Source organism: Schistocerca gregaria, chromosome 8 (genome assembly GCF_023897955.1).
Source record: "Schistocerca gregaria isolate iqSchGreg1 chromosome 8, iqSchGreg1.2, whole genome shotgun sequence".
Classification (NCBI taxonomy): Eukaryota; Metazoa; Arthropoda; class Insecta; order Orthoptera; family Acrididae; genus Schistocerca; species Schistocerca gregaria.
The window spans coordinates 444,755,941-444,777,158 of record NC_064927.1 but is presented as its reverse complement, the minus strand read 5'-3'; the positions used below and the strand labels follow the sequence as shown (position 1 = coordinate 444,777,158).

At 41.2% G+C, this 21,218-nt stretch overlaps 1 protein-coding gene across 1 annotated transcript in view; it reads right to left on the bottom strand.

Annotated features, from left to right (window-relative positions):
* The window catches only part of LOC126285235 (serine/arginine repetitive matrix protein 1-like), a 150,679-nt gene that overhangs the window by 86,685 nt on the left and 42,776 nt on the right, over positions 1-21,218 (bottom strand). The window contains exons 2-3 of the mRNA XM_049984533.1: positions 5,477-5,778; positions 3,279-3,381 (exon numbers count right to left, since the gene is read on the bottom strand). Coding sequence (XP_049840490.1) covers positions 3,279-3,381; positions 5,477-5,778 — 405 coding nt within the window. The remainder of the gene's footprint in view (positions 1-3,278; positions 3,382-5,476; positions 5,779-21,218) is intronic.

The window sequence follows — 21,218 nt, the reverse complement described above, 5'->3', positions numbered from 1 at the left end:
CAGTTTGTGATGCCAGTCTCCAAAGAAATGTTTCATTTTGATTTGGTGATTTCTTGTGTGTCGCTGATGATAGTTTTGTAGCCCAAGGATAAAACAGATCTCGAAACGTGGTTTTTTGTTCAGTCTCACAGCTAAAACTCCACAATCATACATCTACCGTTGTCTCACTCGAGACAGGTGTCTTAAACGCAGGCTGTACTAATTATGCGTTGCCACAGCTATGTCCTGTCTCCGTAATTAGAACTACTAGTCTAGTGTACTATTAATTTACTCAGTGTTCGTAACACGTTGAACTCCGTAGTTAAATAAACGAAATCTAGAAACAGCAATCTATTTACATAATCTCCGGCTTCATATAACATAATCTTCTGGCTACTCATGTCAGTTTAAAACGCCAATTGCTATTTGAACGAAATGAAAACAGCTAAACAGCAGTGCTGCGTTGATTAAATCGTAATTGTATAGATTGATCGCTTATTAACGACATAGCTCCTTGTGTAAAATCAAAGTACTTTGTTTCTGTTATATGACGCCCAAGATGTTTAGTGCACACATTCCTTTTTCAATACCGATACCATAAACACGTCCAGTATTTTAAAGACTTTCCAGCGAAAATGTGTTTTATTGTAATTAAAGTCTACAGATGAATTACAAATATATTTCATTGTCAGCACATTGCAAAAAAGAGCTGAATCAAGTGTTATCTATACCACTGTTATTTAAGCAATGTTTATTTCATTTTATCTGTTACTGATGAAAAATATCACCCATTTAGTAATCAAGTTATCTAATGACCTACCAAAGTTGCATCAACAGTGAAAAATGCTTATGTGAGGGTTGTCGGAAAACAGATTAATTACATTTTCGGTGAAAAGCTTACGAAAAATGTTCGTATTTGAATAAATATTCTATAACATATGGAGGCTCTCACGCCGATGTGTTTCTTCTGTGTGCTTTGTTCTATATTCTTCGTTCACAGACTTTTCGTCTAAACACTACGCACTTTGTGGAAAGTAAAGGGAAAGTGTAATAACGGTAATCGACAAAACCAGTAGAAGCGTGTTTGAGAGTGATTCGCCAAGCCGCAAACTTACCGCAAATTCAAAAAAGGCTAATAATCTCTATCAGCTGCCTGATGACTGTTGCGAAAAAAGTATTTTAAATGTCAGTGAAATAAAACTTTCGCTTACGTAAAAACAATAATTCACCAGCAAAGGTGTCTAGAAATAATTGGGAAGCGCTTCCTAAAGTGTCGTCACTGAACAGTGGTAATCAGCCATGATCATAAGCGGAAGAAGAGGAAATACCAACAAATACAGAAAAGTTGTGGAGTTTTCAGCCTCAAATAAAAGCATCACAACAATATTCTCGTTCCAGCGGCATCATTCGAACATATTTTCTACATTTTCGAATTTAATTTCTCCAGTAGATGAATTAGCGATAGTTTGATTATACTGCAAAGGAAGTGAATTACGCAAAAATGCTGAGGTTCTACGGAAATTGAGGGGAAATTATTTGAGACTGTTTGTCATACGCTGTACATTGCTGTGATAATTTGGTTTAGGAAGCTGTGAGTACGTGAATGTGCTTATGCAAGTTTATTAACATACAGGGTCAGTTAGGAGGAAACGCAGAAGAGTAAAGGATTGCTTTCGGAAAACTTCCGGTGGAGGCACGGAAGAAACGTCCCAATGGGCGTGTTATTGAGCGTAATTTATATGATGGTTGGAGGCATAACTGTAAAAACTCTGCTAACTCCCATTCATTAAACATGCGCTGAAGTACTATAACATGGAATATTGTGAAGAGGAAAAAATTGCGATCTTACACACTAATGTCGAGAGTTTGTGAGACAATAAACGGCGTTTTTCATGTTAGATACTTGAAACCACGCATCTTCTGATCTTTTATTCACTATGTTAGTCTAGCCAGAATTCTTGAATCCAAAATTGATAAAAAGGTAAGGGTTGACGACTCGAGTTTAATTACTTGAGCTCTGTTTAAAAGTGAATGTTAACGACAGCTTAGATGGTGGCGTTTTTTAGCCGACAATAATACAAAACAGTTTACGATGTATTAATGTGCTGTCAAATGCACCGTACATTGTTCTCACGGATTCAGATAGCTTTAGCTCTCAAGCCACTGAGAATAGTGCGTTTTTGTGTATCTCACAGCATTTTCCTTACAGAATCGTTATTGCTGTACTGGATGTTAACCTAAAATATTCCTCTTTTTATGCAGGGGAAGCCGCATGGGACGTAACAGCTGTATTATTTCGTGAACGGTTTCAGATAGTGGACGACGTTTCCGCAGTGATAGTCCAAAAAAGGTGCACGTACTTTTGTTATACGTTTAATCCTCTTAACTCATGTAGCATCAGAGATAATGAAGCAACGACTATTTTTTGAAGAGAACTGTCTACCTTTTAACGAGGTTCAGAAGCTCTTGGCAAAGATGAGTATAGCCATATAACACTCGTTAATGAGCGTTGAAACTTCACCCAAAAATGTTCCAGAAATGTGCTAAAATTGAAAAACACGGGGGCGGAATCGGCTGTGCCGGTGTTAACACCATCAGGTCGGATTTCCGTGCCAGCCTCAGGTGTTTCGATTGTTTACCTGGTTCCATAAAAGTCGCTCGCTTAAATATGGGTATGTTCATAGGTTTTAAATACTTTTCCAAAGCGCCCTCTGCTACGCTGAGAGTCACAATATATCGTTCCATTTACAAAAATTGTAGGTATTGTGTCAAGAAGTAATGAGCTGTGCATTTTAAAAGGCCTTAAGGCAACCTAAACATATTTGTGGGAAATTGAAAGGACTATTTAATTTGTATAATAATTTTATATAGTCATCCTTACTGGCGTTCTTATGTTATATGGTGCAAATTAGATTGCCAGACGCGAGCTTGAATTTGTAATGCTTTATTTTGGTAAATTAATCATCATCAAAAACTGGAAAGTGATGCCTTTTTTTTAAAAAAAAAGAAAAGCAAATACATCTAAAGGAGATTAAAAGCGTACTCTTCTTAGTATTCACATTAACATTATTTTGGCAACGTACATTATAACACGTAAATTTTTTGCATTTTTCAATATTAATTCTTCGTTCTACATCAATAATCAGTGCGTGAGAGTTTATTCATTGGTTATGTAGGTGTTGTTGTTTACAGGCCTCTTCAAAATTTCTTCTTAGAAATGTAGGTGTTCTTCAGCCAGATAACATCTTGAGTTCTTCCAAGTCCTTGCTCATATTAGACTTAACTAAGCCTTTCCTGACGGATAAGCCACTTTTTCTGGCGCAGCCAGCGGATCGCGTTGGAGGCCCAGGCGACAAGTGTGACGAAGTCCAAGTTGATCGACGTGGAAGCAGTAATACAACGCTGTAGTGAGTTATCAAAAATGTGGAAACGTGCTGATAAAGAATGTCACCTTCCCTTGCTTCCAGTTCTTTTCAGTCTGTTCAGAAATTCTTGTCTTCCTGCAGTACGGCTACTATCATGACTTCAACTCTGGTATTTCAGTATCCGTAGCCTCTCTGATAAGGTGTTACCAGGTTCTGTTCGTGTAATAGTCACCTCTGGGAGGTTATGCACATTAAACAATCTGCCCTGTTTCCTTAGTCTCCTTCTTGTAGTGCAAAATCTCTATAGCAGCGTAAAAAAAAGAGTCCTCTCACTGGAAATTAATGTCGAATTTTCCCACAGTCAGTTAAGTACAGCATAAATCTGCTGGGCAGACGTCAGAGAATACACGAAGTTAGGAGTATTCTAGTGGTATACCCTTATAAACACTTATTGCATTACGGATTATCGGTAAACACTAGTGCCAATTTGTAATGCATTCATGTTTAACCGCTCGGATATCAAATACATTTGTACCATAGGTCTGATAAGTACCCTTCATTGGTACGTGCAGATAATGCAATTTTACTGCATGTATTTGTGATACCACAGGGCTATAACATTTAACACTAACGACGTTCACCCAGTGATTGAAAGTGATTTACAACAGAAATAAAGTTTTGTACTTCAGCGATCAGTGCGACCCTCCTTTTGTTGTTAAACACAACAGTCGAGAAAATTGGAGCATATTGTTTTCTTGTGAACACTACTGATAATGCTCTTCTGGGGAGCGAGTAGAAAGTGTTACATGGTATGCAGCATTATCACTGCTCTGACGTAAGCTTTATATTCAGTGGGGTATGATGCCTATTTGCTTTTAAAACGGCTTAAGTCATTCACTGATGTCCGCACATTAACAGCGTTTCTTTCAGACTCCTATAGAAAGTACACTACTAACGGAGGGATACCCCTTGAATGTCAGATTTAAGTTATAATTGCAGCATCTCAAGCAATAGCAATGGCAAAATCGACTAAACTACGGACTAATTCCTTTTAAAAATGTAAGATTCAGACACGTTTTATCTTAACAGCGTAAACCTATCTTTTTTATGATTATAAGGACGGACACTTACACGTGAGCCACACTTGGCCTTGTTTACACCGACATAGCCAATTTGTGCCGCTAAGTGCACAGTTCTCGAGTATTTCAGCGAAAAGTTTCAATCACAGACAGTAACATGCATTATGTCACGATATTCGCCACTTCAGGAGCTACCGGATGCCATTACAAATTAAACTCACAGTTAATCCTTTCACCACTAACTTCTTTTGTAAGTGGATGATACGTAAGTAAGATATATCAATTAATATAGTCGTTAGAAGTAACGGTATGAAAAAATATTTTCCGCTGGGCAAGATGGAACATAATGTGTCCCACTGACGTTTTAAAGTCAAATGTATGTCTCGGTGCTACTGAAATTTAAGAGCATCCAGATTCAGAAAAGCACTTAGATCGTATTTATGATTAAAAATATTAGACATTCTGGTAAGTTATTTCGCAAGACTAGTTCTTTTTGATTACATACGAATTTGAGTGGCTCATGTGGGAATCACATCGATCCATCTACTTGTGATACAGTATGAAACAGTAGTTTTGCACAAAGCAATAACAAGCAGAAGATGGCCTGTAGTCCCAATGGTACTGAAAGACATTAAAGAAAATAAGTATTTTTGCTTCAGTATCTCGGTCGATACAATAGTCGTCAGTATCAAACAAGGAAAAAAATTATGTCGTCTGCATACACGTACTAGATTCACTGAAAACGTGATTTCGAAATCTTGAACCGTTGACACCTTACACGGCCTACCCTGCACAAGCAACCTAGTCGCCACATACGCAAGTCGCATCTATCACACGTTATTCGATTTGTATTCGATGACTACTACCGTGAATCTACCAGTGTTTTTTTGAAATGTGTCGGAGAAAATTCAGCCTTCCAATGAACTGTCTCCAGACATTGCTGCTCTCTGTCAACAAGTGTTCCGCCTTGCGGCCTAAGGAACTGGAGAATTTGCTGTATGTCGCGCAACAGCGGAGTCCGTAGCGAGCGCGGGGAGGCAGCCGCACCCGCACATGCGCCGCAGCCTCCACGTGTGCGCTGCGCCCAGGTACGCGGCTGACCATGTGCTCGCGCGCCCGGGGGCGGTGGGCGGGTCGTGGCGCCGCCCCCGACGGCCCGCCCTCCTGACGGGGGCCGCGGTGGGCGGGAGTCGAACCCCCTCCCGGCTGCGCCGCGCAGCCCCTCTCGGCGCCGCCTCCCGCCCGCTGGCGGTCTCTGGTGGCCGCGCGCGCACTACTCCGCAGCGTCGGTAAGGCAGCGCGGTGCAAGGCCGACTGCCACGCGCCTGCTCTTCGAACTTGTTGATTGCTGCTGGCTAGTCGGCGGCATTATACTTCTCCGTTCCTACAGTGCGTAACACAGGTTTGCCAATACTTTATGAGAGCCAACAAACCTTTTTTCAACATCAAAAAACAATTCGCTAAAGCTCTACTCATCGCCTCCAAGCAAAAAGAAGCTTCTTTTACGCACTGTCGTTCGTACTGGGCCATGACGGAGTAACATACGCAAATTATGACAGGGAAAACATCAGTGTTCAATCAAAAATCGTCGTTTTTATGAAAATGTCCTTTGGATTTTGAGTCCCCAAATATTTCCTTAAGTTTGTGGCACCATTATGACGTCTTTATTAGTAAGCTTATAGGATGTACAGGTTCTTTTGATGACGAAATAATTTAGAACAATGACAATTTAACCTGTGTACATAGAATTTAATACGACCTAATTAAAATGATTGTAAGGAAAGCCATAATACTCCTTCTACGTTTTAAAAAGTGACAGCATTTTAGCAGCAGCTACCGACCACAAAAGTGGCAGAAAATTTAAATCCAACTGCTGTTTTTTTGTCATTTTCAGCGCCGAAAAGTCTGTTCATCTACAGATTGGCACATTACCCTAAGACTCACCGTCTGTTATATACATGTTCTTTTCTTGCCGTGCTCCCGTAATAAGAAAATGATTATAAAAGACCGAGACGGCAAAAAAGAATAATAGCTGCCATTCATGATCAATAAACACCAGAATAATTACATTACTTGTATGTTTACACTTAAAACTTCTCATTGTTATATACATATAGGCAGCGTTAAATCACTTCCCATCTTCTGAGACAGTGGAGTTTGAAATCCGAGACCTTTTTTTATAAGAATAATTACTCTATCTACTTGCTTATTTCTACACTGTTTTCTCGTAAATAAAGTCTCGGACTTCATACGCCGAATATTTTTTGTGTTCAAAATATCTGCAAGAATTTCACTTCCAGAAGTTGTTAAATTGTTATATCTTAGTGGGAGAAACTGTTGAAATATAATTATGGACAATATAAATATTATCTTCTGTTTAGCCGTCTACGCGGATATCTTCGAGATAATGTTGCGAAATCTCGTAAACCGCGTTCCAGAGGATAAATACTATCACACATTCGTTATGAAGGTGTATTGGTTGTTGCTGTCTCTTGGGTGTATGGTGTTGCTTTCTTCCCTTCGCCTGTAATCATTATTTAAATTTTGCAGCTAGCGGACCGAAAGTAATAAGTTAATTCCGATGACGTATAAAACGGAGAAAGATGATAATGCAACACTTACGGGCACAAAATTGCATCTGCCTGTAATATAGACGGGAGGATGACATCTAAAATATCCAAGCAGTAACACTCATGATAAAATCAGCTCGAAAATTGCAGTGCATTCACCTGTTTATGTTCCTACGGATTATTATTGTTTCGTGGAGGATGTTTAACCTACGACTTCTGATTTCTTCTTCTGCATTATTTGTTTAAGCCATTGGTTTTTCTCGGTGGATGATGTACGTTAGTAACGATAATTTACATTTGCAAAACTTTCACCAGTCAGCGGACCAGATTACTTTTATAAAAAAATTTAATTTAAAATAAACACCTATTTTAAGTTATATGAATTCTAAGTTGTGTTATAACTAGATTTACTGGTAATTTTTTTGTCATTTGCTAACCTAAGTTAGATGTTCATTTCTGTTTTCAGGGGCCGAAAATGCCAAAAGTCAGTTGCTAGTTGGGTTGAAGGAAAGTTGCTAAACGCCAATTCTGCGCTTCTGAAATCATAATGATATAAACTGATCGGTTAGTAGTCATATTTTTCATTGTGTGAAATCTAAGTATTTTGTTTTCATAATAAGACACCGGTGTCTTTTATTGAATGCTTTCGTTTCTCAATACCGGAACATGCACATTTTTATTTTACGCTAACGTATAACGCCTTACCAGCAAAAAGAAAATTTATTGTATTTAAACTACACAAATAAACCAGACATATATTCCGTTGTCAGCGCAGTATAAAAAACGAGATAACTAGATTTTACCTCGATCACTGTTATTAAGCAATATTTAGTAATTTTACATCTGTTACTAATCAGTAACATTACAGTAAGCCATCCAGTAATTGCCCAACCTAGTAATGAACCAAAGTTGCATGAACTCCGAAGAACGATACGAGGAATTATTTACAAAAGAACTTATTTGCATATCTTGGCAAATGGCAAGTTCAGTGTCAGAAGTGATTTTCTAGTTATGTCTGATCTATTCAGAACACAACTGCGACTCTGTTGCATTCGTATGCCTATACAGAAATACCATCCTGTTATTATACCCGTCAACCTCCGTTCTCTATACCCCCTCCCCTTTTTCAGTCTCCCCTCCCCTCCACGCCTCTCGGCTCCCTACATTGCGCGCGCGCGCCTGTGTGTGTGTGTGTGTGTGTGTGTGTGTCAGGTAAACTTAAGTGTTTCGTCTAAAAGAAAATTTTATGAGCAGGAACGTTTACAGAAAAACTTAAGCTAATTTCACAGATAAACTCCTCTTCGCAATACTGTTAAGTTAATGAAAACCATTCATTTGATATATTTTTTCCTTAAAATAGGGGTTAATATGAAATAGTTTTCCGAACAGTATTTTTTCAAAACGGAAGGTATTGTGGACATCTCTAAGCCATATAGGCCCACGTAAAAACGTTTTAACAGAAATCACTGCCTACAACAAAACCAAACTGTCTGTAAAGTTTATACAGTCAAAATATCATCCTACAGTTATGTAATTGAATAGCATTGTCATTTTTCTCGAAACCTGTGTCTGCTTCAAATCGTATGTCACATTGACATATTTTGTATAACAAAAAACGTATTCATTTTATATACAGTGTGTTTCATTCGCCATCTTCATTGAATAATCTTGTTCTAAAGATGCTGGTGGTCATTTGTGTGCTTCTCATGAACAATGATGTCTCATTTACATTCGTGCCTCTTACCTTTTTTAGAAATATCGCTACTCTCTCCTACAGTTATAAGATCTGATTCATTTACCGATCACCCAGCAAATATTAACTGCGTCAGAGCGTAAAATCCCTTGGGTGAGTACTCCCCAAATTTAAGAAACATACTGAAATGTGATTTCAATGTGATACGGGTCTTTCTTTTTTTTCAGCAAACCAACGGATTCTTCTAAACATTTTGTTCGGAACCAAAGTATTTGCTTCTAACGACAATGTGTAGTGAGAACCTGCGAACTGACACTGTTGCAATCCCAGCACGACTTTACTTCTCGATACGCTACAATACCTTCTTCCGCGCGGTAATATATGGTATCATTATATCTCGATTAGTGGTGTATACTATATTTGTTAGTGACCTTATAGCATTCTAGAGGTGATAGTACCCGCGCTATTTAAATTCTTTGTGGTCTTTTGATACTGACCATTTTTAATCCCCGTTACGTATTTGTTGTTTATCTTTGGAGTCAGCATGAAGGTACTTAAGTTGTGTTGTTCTGCGATACTCCAGTCTTTCATCCTTTCACAGAATGGAGTGAAATTACTTTGAGTACTTTAAATAATTTTTCTGTTGAAGGTCAGCAGTTATCATTGCTACGATTTATAATGTATAATGCATTTGGGCTCCTATGTGGAAGGGCTATTAATTGAGACGGTTTACACTCATATTAATCTTAGCGATAACTGAAGCCTGCAAATTCGCTAATGTTTTCAAAAATTGTTTTGCTTCAGGCTAAGTCAACAGAGGGGCAAGCAGACATATCATCGTTTATTTCTGCTTGTAAACAACTTAGATGATACATTGTAGCGTATTAGCATCCCGTTTATTACGGGCCAGTAAAATACCAGTCAAGGATACGTAAGACATCGTTCATTGTGTGTATATCCTCCAATGTATGAAAAGTATGCGGATGATCATTTGTCAAACTAGTAATGTTTCGAACCTTGCATTGACAAGCGAACTCAGACAGTTATTATCTATCAGTCTGTTCAATGAGTGCAATGTAATCTCTGTATTAATGGTTAGAATATATTTCTTAGAACCATTCTTGGACACAAATGTAACGTACAAACAAAACTTATTAACCATACATTAACTAAATTTCAAGGACTGAAAATTCCTCTCAATTGCATAATAAGCAGCGGTGTTCATTACAATAGGTGTCTATTCGTTCAGCATGTTGTCTATGACGATCATCAGTTCGGTTACGTAATTATTAATCTAGGAGTAGGAGAATTTCAGTGATAAATTTAGTTGTAGTAAACACACACAGAACTACGATTTCGGCCTGTTTTGCGGTTTTCAAGTGATAATTCTATTAAAGTTCGTCAATGCATCGTCCCTTTTAAGAGGGGTACCATGGTTGACGCAGGAACAGTGTCCTCTTAAAAGGAACGATGCGCTGGCGCATATCCTAGTGTGTGTGTGTGTTGGGGGGGGGGGGGGGGGGCGAGCGGTTCTAGACGCTACAGTCTGGAACCGCGAGACCGCTACGGTCCCAGGTTCGAATCCTGCCTCGGGCATTTATATGTGTGATTTCCTTAGGTTAGTTAGGTTTACGTATTTCTAAGTTCTAGGGGGCTGATGATCTGAGAAGTTAAGTCCCATAGTGCTCAGAGCCATTTGAACCATATCATAGGAATCTGTAACTTGAAAATATCAAAACAGGCTGAAGTCGGCGATGGGGTGAGTAAATATGTTTATTAATTTTGCCCTTTCAATTTACAACAGATTCACAACATGTAATTACTCATGTAGTTTCTCGCGTTAGCTTCATTTTACTATTGTATATGTCCACTGGTTACACATCCCTAAAGATCCAGAACACGATGAAAGAATGAATTCACAAAAATGTTTTGAAGTTAACAGCGCCTTAATGGTGCTGAGTCGGACAAAAAGAATATCCTCATGAATAGGGAAAACTGATGTACCGTATCGTTTATAGAGTAAATACATACATAAAACGTTCTCTATGAAAACAGAGACCGTAGTTATATCCGTGATTGGATCACAGTCTGTCATATTTGCATAGCTTATGAAAATCGAAATACTTAAAGAATTATAAAACTTTCTGCCCTCTAAAGACAAACAACATACGTAATAGGTGAAACAAACTGAATTTAACAGTTCGATCTTTATCTAAACTTTGAAAAATACATTTAATTGCTTACTATGTTACCACAACACTTTCTCCACTGTATGTCTCTAGACCTTATGTTTTTAAGAATCAGTAATTTTTATGTTAAAGGTTGTTATAAACGTAACATCAGTGCCTGTTTCTTTGAGTCAGTTTGTAACTATCCATTATTTATGGAATTTTATTCAGTGGAGAGCTGAACGTGACGCTTGGACCTGACGCATAAAGCTGCGAAAGTATAAAGAGAATAAATGTTGCACTTGAAGACCGCCAAAGCCGAGGAAAGAGCAACACTTCCAGTGACGCTGTAATATGGATCTGATAAGTAAACGAAGCAATACATGTTAGTTCGGTTTAGAGTGTGGTGTGTTACCGCTGCTAACCTTGCAAGTTCCGTAAGCTTTGAGGCGATCCCGGTCATTCCGCAGTACTGAAGCTGACGAAGTAGTAACGATTAGTACTTAACGTCCTGCTAACAATGACGTCATTATACTTAAGACAAGCACAGGCTATAGATATCTTTAAAGGGCGACCCCTTCACGCTTCTGAACAGATTTTGAAAAACTGTAGAAACTCTAAATCTCGTTATGGTGAATCAGTCAGATGATAAGTGGCCTTCCTCTAAACTCAGATCATGTAACAACCCTTTGAATTTTAGCTGTTAATAGGATAGTTGTAACGAGTAATCATGTAATTCTTCCGGTTAAGATACTCTGAATTAGATTAGTCGACACTCATAAAACACTAAAGTATTAGAATAGGAGGTCGGGAAAGACCAGATAGTGTTAAGAATATTGTAAGGCAAGGCGGTAGTTTACCACCACTCTTGTTCAGCTTGTACATCGAAGTTGCAATAAAGGAAGAGGCAAAATATTATAAAGAGGAATGAAGATGCAAAAAGTGATACCACTGCCATAGTTCGCAGACAGCACAGTTCTTCTGTTCGAAACAAGGAAGACTTAAGAGGACTTTCTGAGAGGAACGAATAGCATGCTTAATATTGAAAACGGTTGCTGGATAAGGAAAACAAAGACAACGTTGATATTAGTAGCATCAAAGACAACAGAGATTTTCCTGACATCAACAGGAACAAGTAAGCAATTAAACTGTGTAGTAAGCAAGAAGAGACAGGATGGTCGAAGTGACTACCACAAGTAGGTAGGAAAGGCAAAGAAAGCATTCGACAATAAAACAAGCACTACTGTTATCAAATATTGTTATGGAACTGGAGAAGAAGTTGCTCTTAAATCATGAAGAAGTTTCTGTGCTCCTGAGCATAGAATTCTATGGAACTGAAACGTAAAGTACTGGAAATACAGCAACAAGAAACTGAAATATTTGGAATTTGATGCTATGGAATGATCCGCCTCCGTGAGGGGTCGCTAACGTACGCTTGTGTGACGGCTCCCGACTCGGGGGTAAGCAAGTCGAATCCTGGTGATGGAAAAATTTCACTGCTGTTAATTGCCCGGCAAGGGGAAGAGAGGTGGTGGTGTAAGGTTCGTCTTGACCAGACTTTGCAACAACGTCCTGGATTAAATTTCAAATCTCTCCCATCGTATTATGAAGTAAGGACGTGTTGAACTGCTGATGGTCATCCGTCCGACGAAGTAGGACATTGTGCTTGGCTGCTTCCATGATGCTTCTCGACAGCAGTAGATATGTGCCAGCACCGGGTTTCGCCCTTTCCCTTCCCTTCACTCGCAACAACAGAAAGCCAACCCTTCACTCTACTCATTGCCGTCATCTACTCGACAGAGATACACACTTGACATTTTATGACAGGTTGGAGGAAGGCAAGAATAAGGAATCTGCCACGACAGTCAGGAAAAGTAACAATGAAGAAAGATTTGTGTTTAACGTCCCGTCAATGTGGCGGTCGTTAGCGACAGTGCAGGACCGTTAACTCTTGAGCTGGAAGGAGAAATGGAGAGGGAAGAAGGAGGGGACCGACAAGAACTAGAATATACAAAACCGATTAAAGAGATTTTTGGATAAAGTAGTTGTGTATAAGTGAAAATATTATCATAGTTGGAATACGGATGACATAAGAAAACAAAGTCTCTGAGCTGCTCGAAACCCGCCACAAACGCTGCTGTCGATTACGAGACGGGGAGATGAACCACAGATGGGCCAAATCCGTTTTATGTATAGCCTTAGTTTGAATTTTAATCGTTTTACTTTACTTGTATGGTCTGGAGGAAAGACGCGCTGATTTCCAGACTATACCTCCGGAACAAAATACAGAAACAGATAAAACGCGAATGTGCACAGATCGATGTGTTCATGATTCAAAGGGATTTGGTCTGCTTGATTTTCCTCCGTTATTTTAAACCGTGTTCGGATAGGCAGGAGGGGGGTATCTGGCCTTAGAATTAAACTGAAAATAATTTCGAAATCTTAAATGTGGAATTACCTAGCTACATGTGAAGAACAATATTGGTTCAAAATGTTTCAAATGGCTCTGAGCACTATGGGACTCAACTGCTGTGGTCATCAGTCCCCTAGAACTTAGAACTACTTAAACCTAACTAACCTATAAGGACATCACACAAATAAACACGTACATCCACTGGACAGCTGTCATGATCTTATTTGCCAACTCTGAGAACTGTGAGCATTTCTGGTTACTGCCATTACACCATGATCTTCAGTTTCCTCTCATATTGTGGACAACGAGGTGACTGGTGTTGCCTGATAAAAGAGGAACTTCTCCAATTTTCCTCACGGTACTTTCATATACGTCTTCCATATCACTTCGTGGTCTTCTGTCATTTACGTTTTCCAGTCCTTTGCGGAAATTCGTTCGGAGCGAATCGAATTTCTTGGTCTGTGCAGGAAATGAGCATTCCTCATACAATGCAGTGCGCATCCAGCCAATATTGATCTCAGACGCTCATTGTCATTGTGCAGTAATTTCAGAGTAAAAAAAGTCTTAGTTGCGAAATTATTTAGTATCAATGATACGTTTCACCCTTTTGGGGCATCATCATGTTGTCTAAAAGTAGCTGGGTGTGTAACCCGTCCGTCATAAAACCGTATAAAATGGAAAACGGGGTCAACAGAATACGGTTCTACGACGGATAGGATAAATATCAGCTACTTTCACACAATACGATGATGCTCCAGAAAGGTGAAACGCGTCATGGATATTAAATTATTTCGCAACCACGACTGTTTTTATTCTGAAATAATACTAAACTGGTTGCTATAGCAGCCTGCAACAGTTGGATGGGACAATATTTATTACGAAGTATTTAGTATTACATAATAAATATTGTGCGTGTGAGGGCCCCATAAACAAAACGAGGTGATACAGTGGTAAGAGACTGGATTCACTTTCTGGAGGGTGACGGTTCGAATTCGCGTCAGATCATACACATAGGCTTTCCGTGGTTTCTCTAGATCGCTTGAGGCAAATGTCGGGGGGATCCTTAAAAAAAAAAAAAGGCATTGCCGATTTCCTTTCCCGTCCTTACTCAGAGCCTGGGATCTGTCTTAATGGCCTAGACTTCGACGAGGCGATAATCGTAATCTTCCGTTCTCTTGTTTGAAACCTTTTCTTTTGTACCTAATGTAATGGTGCCTAATATCATGGTATACTAGTGATATGAGGAGAACCCACTGTAGTTACAATTTGAGTAATGCAATGTAATTTGGTAAGAGCTTAGAAAAGAAAGTAAGGAAGAGTTGGACTGAACGTCCCGTTGGCGACCAGTCCACTAAAGAAGGGGCTCTGGTTTTGAGAGCGATTCACAACACGGATTATGCCGTATGTCCCTTCCGACTGGCCGAGTGCTGCCTAGAAAGCAGCACGAGGAGCGATCTATGATTGTGGGACGTATGATAAGCATGTCTCCATCCTTGAGCCGTTATTGCGAGTAGCTGAATCCTGGTGATGCCGCTGTTTCTTTATTCCTGCAGCTTCCCGTTCGGCTTCACAATGGCTTAATGGGTACAAGAAATCTTCTGTACCGTTTTCCATTGATTTAAGCGATTTAAGAGATCTGCGAGACACTTAAAACTCAACAGCAGGGAGGGAATTCGAACCACGATACACCCGGATGCGAGTCCAAAGTCTTTTCCTATTACACCATCTCGTTCAGTCTGATATCTACATCTACATCTAAATACCGAAGCCACCTTACAGGACCGCCGGTGTGGCCGAGCGGCTCTAGGCGTTTCAGTCTGGAACCGCACGACCGCTACGGTCGCAGGGTCGAATCCTGCCTCGGGCATGGATGTGTGTGATGTCCTTAGGTTAGTTATGTTTAAGTAGTTCTAAGTTCTAGCGGACTGATGATCTCCGATGTTAAGTCCCATAGTGCTCAGAGCCACTTGAAGCACTTTACGGTGTTTGGCGGAGGGTACTTTGTGCACAACTGTAGCTAGCCCACTTTTCGAGTACCACGGGCGAAATGTTGCTGGAAGAGATTGTTGCTAGGCTTCTGTGTGAGCTCAAACCTCTCTAATGTAACGCTCTTGGCATATTTGCGAGATATGCGAGGGCTATTCGGAAAGTATGGAACGATGGGTCGCGTAATGGAAACCACTGTGAAAATAAAAGCTGTTTTATTTGCAACAGTTAGCTGTACTTTCCATCCACTTCTCTACATAGTACCGATCTGACTTAGAAATCTGTCGTAGCGTTGTATTAACGTTCCAATATGCTCGTCATAGAAAGCAGCCGCCCGTGCTTTCCGCCACTTCTCTACGCTGGACTGCAGGTCGTTGTCTGTGGGAAAATGCAGTCTTCGTCGCCAGCGGTTCATTTGAGCAGAAATGAAAATTAGAGGAAACCAAGTCTAGGCTACTTCCTATCGAACACACTGTAAGAAGCGTACTCATTGTCCCAGCAGTGTGCGGCCGAGAACTGTTGAAACGTCCCCTTAGAAAAATTATTGAACTACTGTGCTGGTATACCCCTTACGTTATTTGATTTTCAAACAGCTGAGCAGAACTGAACTTACTCACACATTTCGCTCTTTGCTTATTCTGATCAACACTAAACTGATTTTCAAAAATCCCTACAAAAGAATGGCCCTGACTAACAATAACCTATACCTTTCATGAATAACTTACTTCACAAAAGTCTTCGTTACCCGAACTACTGCAATACAGCGAGCGCCACTACTGCCAAGATTCAAACTACTGAAGGCACTAACTACTGACAGGCATATATATATATATATATATATATATATATATATATATATATATATATATATATATATATATATACTCCTGGAAATGGAAAATAGAACACATTGACACCGGTGTGTCAGACCCACCATACTTGCTCCGGACACTGCGAGAGGGCTCTACAAGCAGTGATCACACGCACGGCACAGCGGACACACCAGGAACCGCGGTGTTGGCCGTCGAATGGCGCTAGCTGCGCAGCATTTGTGCACCGCCGCCGTCAGTGTCAGCCAGTTTACCGTGGCATACGGAGCTCCATCGCAGTCTTTAACACTGGTAGCATGCCGCGACAGCGTGGACGTGAACCGTATGTGCAGCTGACGGACTTTGAGCGAGGGCGTATAGTGGGCATGCGGGAGGCCGGGTGGACGTACCGCCGAATTGCTCAACACGTGGGGCGTGAGGTCTCCACAGTACATCGATGTTGTCGCCAGTGGTCGGCGGAAGTTGCACGTGCCCGTCGACCTGGGACCGGACCGCAGCGACGCACGGATGCACGCCAAGACCGTAGGATCCTACGCAGTGCCGTAGGGGACCGCACCGCCACTTCCCAGTAAATTAGCGACACTGTTGCTCCTGGGGTATCGGCGAGGACCATTCGCAACCGTTTCCATGAAGCTGGGCTACGGTCCCGCACACCGTTAGGCCGTCTTCCGCTCACGCCCCAACATCGTGCAGCCCGCCTCCAGTGGTGTCGCGACAGGCGTGAATGGAGGAACGAATGGAGACGTGTCGTCTTCAGCGATGAGAGTCGCTTCTGCCTTGGTGCCAATGATGGTCGTATGCGTGTTTGGCGCCGTGCAGGTGAGCGCCACAATCAGGACTGCATACGACTGAGGCACACAGGGCCAACACCCGGCATCATGGTGTGGGGAGCGATCTCCTACACTTGCCGTACACCTCTGGTGATGGTCGAGGGGACACTGAATAGTGCATGGTACATCCAAACCGTCATCGAACCCATCGTTCTACCATTCCTAGACCGGCAAGGGAACTTGCTGTTCCAACAGGACAATGCACGTCCGCATGTATCCCGTGCCACCCAACGTGCTCTAGAAGGTGTAAGTCAACTACCCTGGCCAGCAAGATCTCCGGATCTGTCCCCCATTGAGCATGTTTGGGACTGGATGAAGCGTCGTCTCACGCGGTCTGCACGTCCAGCACGAACGCTGGTCCAACTGAGGCGCCAGGTGGAAATGATATGGCAAGCCGTTCCACAGGACTACATCCAGCATCTCTACGATCGTCTCCATGGGAGAATAGCAGCCTGCATTGCTGCGAAAGGTGGATATACACTGTACTAGTGCCGACATTGTGCATGCTCTGTTGCCTGTGTCTATGTGCCTGTGGTTCTGTCAGTGTGATCATGTGATGTATCTGACCCCAGGAATGTGTCAATAAAGTTTCCCCTTCCTGGGACAATGAATTCACGGTGTTCTTATTTCAATTTCCAGGAGTATATATATAATTCTGCCATTTCTCTTCCCACATCCACCACTGCTGGCGGCTCACCTCCAACTGCGCAACGCTACGCGCTGTTAACAGCCAACTGCCCAACACTACAATAGCAAATTCCAACAATGCAAACCAGCCACAGACTGCACACAGCACACAGGTATTTTCATATAGAGCGCTACATGGCGTTACCAACATAAAAACCTAAACAGCCTACTTATACTATCATGAAGAAGGAAATGCATTATGTGGGGTTGCGTGAAAACAGGCGAAATATCTCGGCAGGCAGCCATACTTAACGGGAGACGCTCTTTTCTAGGCATCTTTACGCACTCACTGTGCTCTCAGAACAGAGAAAAGCGACGTGACGGGCATACAGGAGACACAGCCCAACACATTTGTGCAAAGATTCATCTGATTTTTGCTGTGCTTAACATTTCGCCACCGATCCTTTCGGATAACCCTTGTGCATAGAATGAAGCAGTATATTGTTTGATTCTTCTAGAAACGTATGCACTTGGAACTTTAAAAAGAAACTACACCGTGATGTAGAACGCGTCTCTTGCGCAGTGTGTCACCAACACCGACTCAAAGGAAGGCCTCGGCGCTTGTTCAGGACGTCACGTCAGCTAGGCATGGCGAACGCCAGGTCTGTTGCAGGCATACTCATAATGGTGGTGTCTCCCTCTCTGACACAGGAAAATGTGAAACTATTGGCGGTAGTTGACCAACACACATGTTCTGAGAGTTTCATGTAATCAATTAATTGTGCATTTCATTACACTTCTTAACAAATAATGTACTCCTGAACTTAAATTTCCACCTGTTTTAAGGATTGACATACAAAAACAACTTCATGGTCCAGCAGCAACAGAATTCGTACTTCTTTACCTTACTTGTAAATCTGAGGAAGTTACGTTTGTACTGGGTTGCTTTTACAAGAAACTGTGAACATATTGGTGCTCTTCTTTAGGTATCTTGGTTGACTATGGGGTGAGAGCACTGAATGTTAATGAAATATTTTACGATTGTACACGTTGAGGAAGGGGGTGGGGGACAGAAGAAGAGGCGAAAGACAGATACTTGTTTTATCAAATAATTTTTTTTTATCTTATGAAGTTTCTCCTTTCAGTTGCAAGAGGGGAATATTTATCTTTTCTAATGTGCATGTTTAAAAAAGTTTAAGCTCAGCAGTATTTTTGATGTATGAAGCTGTTTTGTTTCCTGTTTAGATTTCCTTTCGTTGAAAACGACTGTAATCTAATGACTGGCAGCAGTTGGACATTTACACATGTAAATTAGTTCACATTTCCAGCGACGATATCAAACGAAAATAAATAAATAAATAAAAGAAACGAGTTCGTTGTAAGGGGGTTGGGGTAAGTTTCGATAACAAAATGGATCCAGTAAATATAGTTACTTGAGTGTAAAATTTCCGAAGCTTGCAATGGGGCAAAGCGTCTTCTCATATTGATCTACGTTTGTTTCCACGGGATTCAGTAATACAGAACAATGATCTTCATTTGTAGCTTTACGATAGTAAGAAAATCTTTCATCTAAATAAAACTGCAGAATCCAAAACACTACCAAACATTTTGTCCAAATATAAGAGATTTACAGTGATGAGCACGCCCAGGCGTTTCTGCCTGCAACAGACCTGGCGTTCTCCGTGCCTGGCTGACGTGACGTCACCAACAAGCGCCGAGGCCTTCCTTTGAGTCGGTGTTGGTATCAGTGGAACTGGTTGAGCATCTCGGTGCCTCTAGTGGGACAAAGGGTTCAGACAACCTGACTACAGATACTAACGACGAAAAACCCGGACTACAGCGACGGAAACGATGATTCAGAGTTCGTTGACGCCTTAGTCAGACGAGAAGTGCTGGTTTAATTCGCCTAATTGCCGTTCTGCTGAATCACTTGTCTGTTGCATTACGTTTCCGTCGAACGTCCCGGCTCAGTTTTCTGGCGGTGATGTGTCCGCAGCGCTGGCACAGTGTATTTACTCTGCGAGAGAGCAGGACCTTAATTGCTTATGCAGCCTGGCTTAATATTAAAGTTCTTTCGGAGCGCTTCCGAGAAGCCGCAGCGTACACAAGCGCCCGCCGGCCTCCCACATCATTTCGTAGCTCGGCTATAAACACGCGTCATTACCGATGATGCGATGTTTCCAGAAAATAAAGAAACGGTCTGTGCCGCGCCCTGGATCCGCCCACGAGATGCACCGGCTTATCGAGCGCCGAGATCGGGCCGGCAGCTTCTACGTTTCCAAAGGCTGCACTGTTTCAAGGATCTCGATTCACTGTTCCAGAAGACACAATTCTTTCCTGGGGTTCTCTGCAGGCGTCACGACTGGTGTGTGTAGTCTCGCTCACGTAATTCGTGGCTAAAACGCTCAAATAGTTTCTTCGTCGCATTGAAGCTTTTTGGGTGTAATTAATTCCCTCATTTTCAATTCTGGTATGCTACGTTGAAAAATACACAAAAAGTTAGTAATTTTTTTATTAAACCGGGAGAGCACAGAAGAACTTTACACTCTCTAAAATTTATACAAACTAAATGATATCGATTATTTGCTTCAAATGTTAACCTGTTATTAGAGTATCTCTGGAAGTTTTTCTATGTATGAGCACTATACTTCCGTTGCAAGCTGCCGCCGTCAGAGTGCTAGTGTAGAAAATGATTGTTGTTTGTTGTCGTGGTCTTCAGTCCTGAGACTGGTTTGATGCAGCTTTCGATGCTACTCTATACTGTGCAAGCTTCTTCATCTCCCAGTACCTACTGCAACCTACATCCTTCTGAATCTGCTTAGTGTATTCATCTCTTGGCCTCCCTCTACGATTTTTATTCTCCACGCTGCCCTCCAGTACTAAATTGGTGATCCCTTGATGCCTCAGAACATGTCCTACAACCGATCCCTTCTTCTGGCCAAGTTGTGCCACAAACTTCTCTTCTCCCCAATTCTATTCAATACCTCCTCGTTAGTTATGTGATCTACCCATCTAATCTTCAGCATTCTTCTGTAGCACCACATTTCGAAAGTTTCTATTCTCTTCTTGTCTAAACTATTTATCCTCCATGTTTCACTTCCATACATGGCTACACTCCAAACAAATACTTTCATAAACGACTTCCTGATACATAAATCTATATTCGATGTTAACAAATTTCTCTTCTTCAGAAACGCTTTCCTTGCCATTGCCAGTCTACATTTTATATCCTCTCTACTTTGACCATCATCAGTTATTTTGCTCCCCAAATAGCAAAACTCCTTTACTACTTTAAGTGTCTCATTATCTAATCTAATTCCCTCAGTATCACCCGACTTAATTCAACTACATTCCATTATCCTCGTTTTGCTTTTCTGATGTTCGTCTTAAACCCTCCATTCAAGACACTGTCCATTCCCTTCAACTGGTCTCCTAAGTCATTTGCTGTGTCTGACAGAATTACAGTGTCATCGGCGAACCTCGAAGTTGTTATTTCTTCTCCACGGATTTTAATACCTACTCCGAATTTTTCTTTTGTTTCCTTTTCTGCTTGCTTAATATACAGATTGAATACCATCGGGGAGAGGCTACAACCTTGTGTCACTCCCTTCCCAACCACTGCTTCCCTTTCATGTCTCCCGACTCTTATAGCTGCCATCTGGTTTCTGTACAAATCGT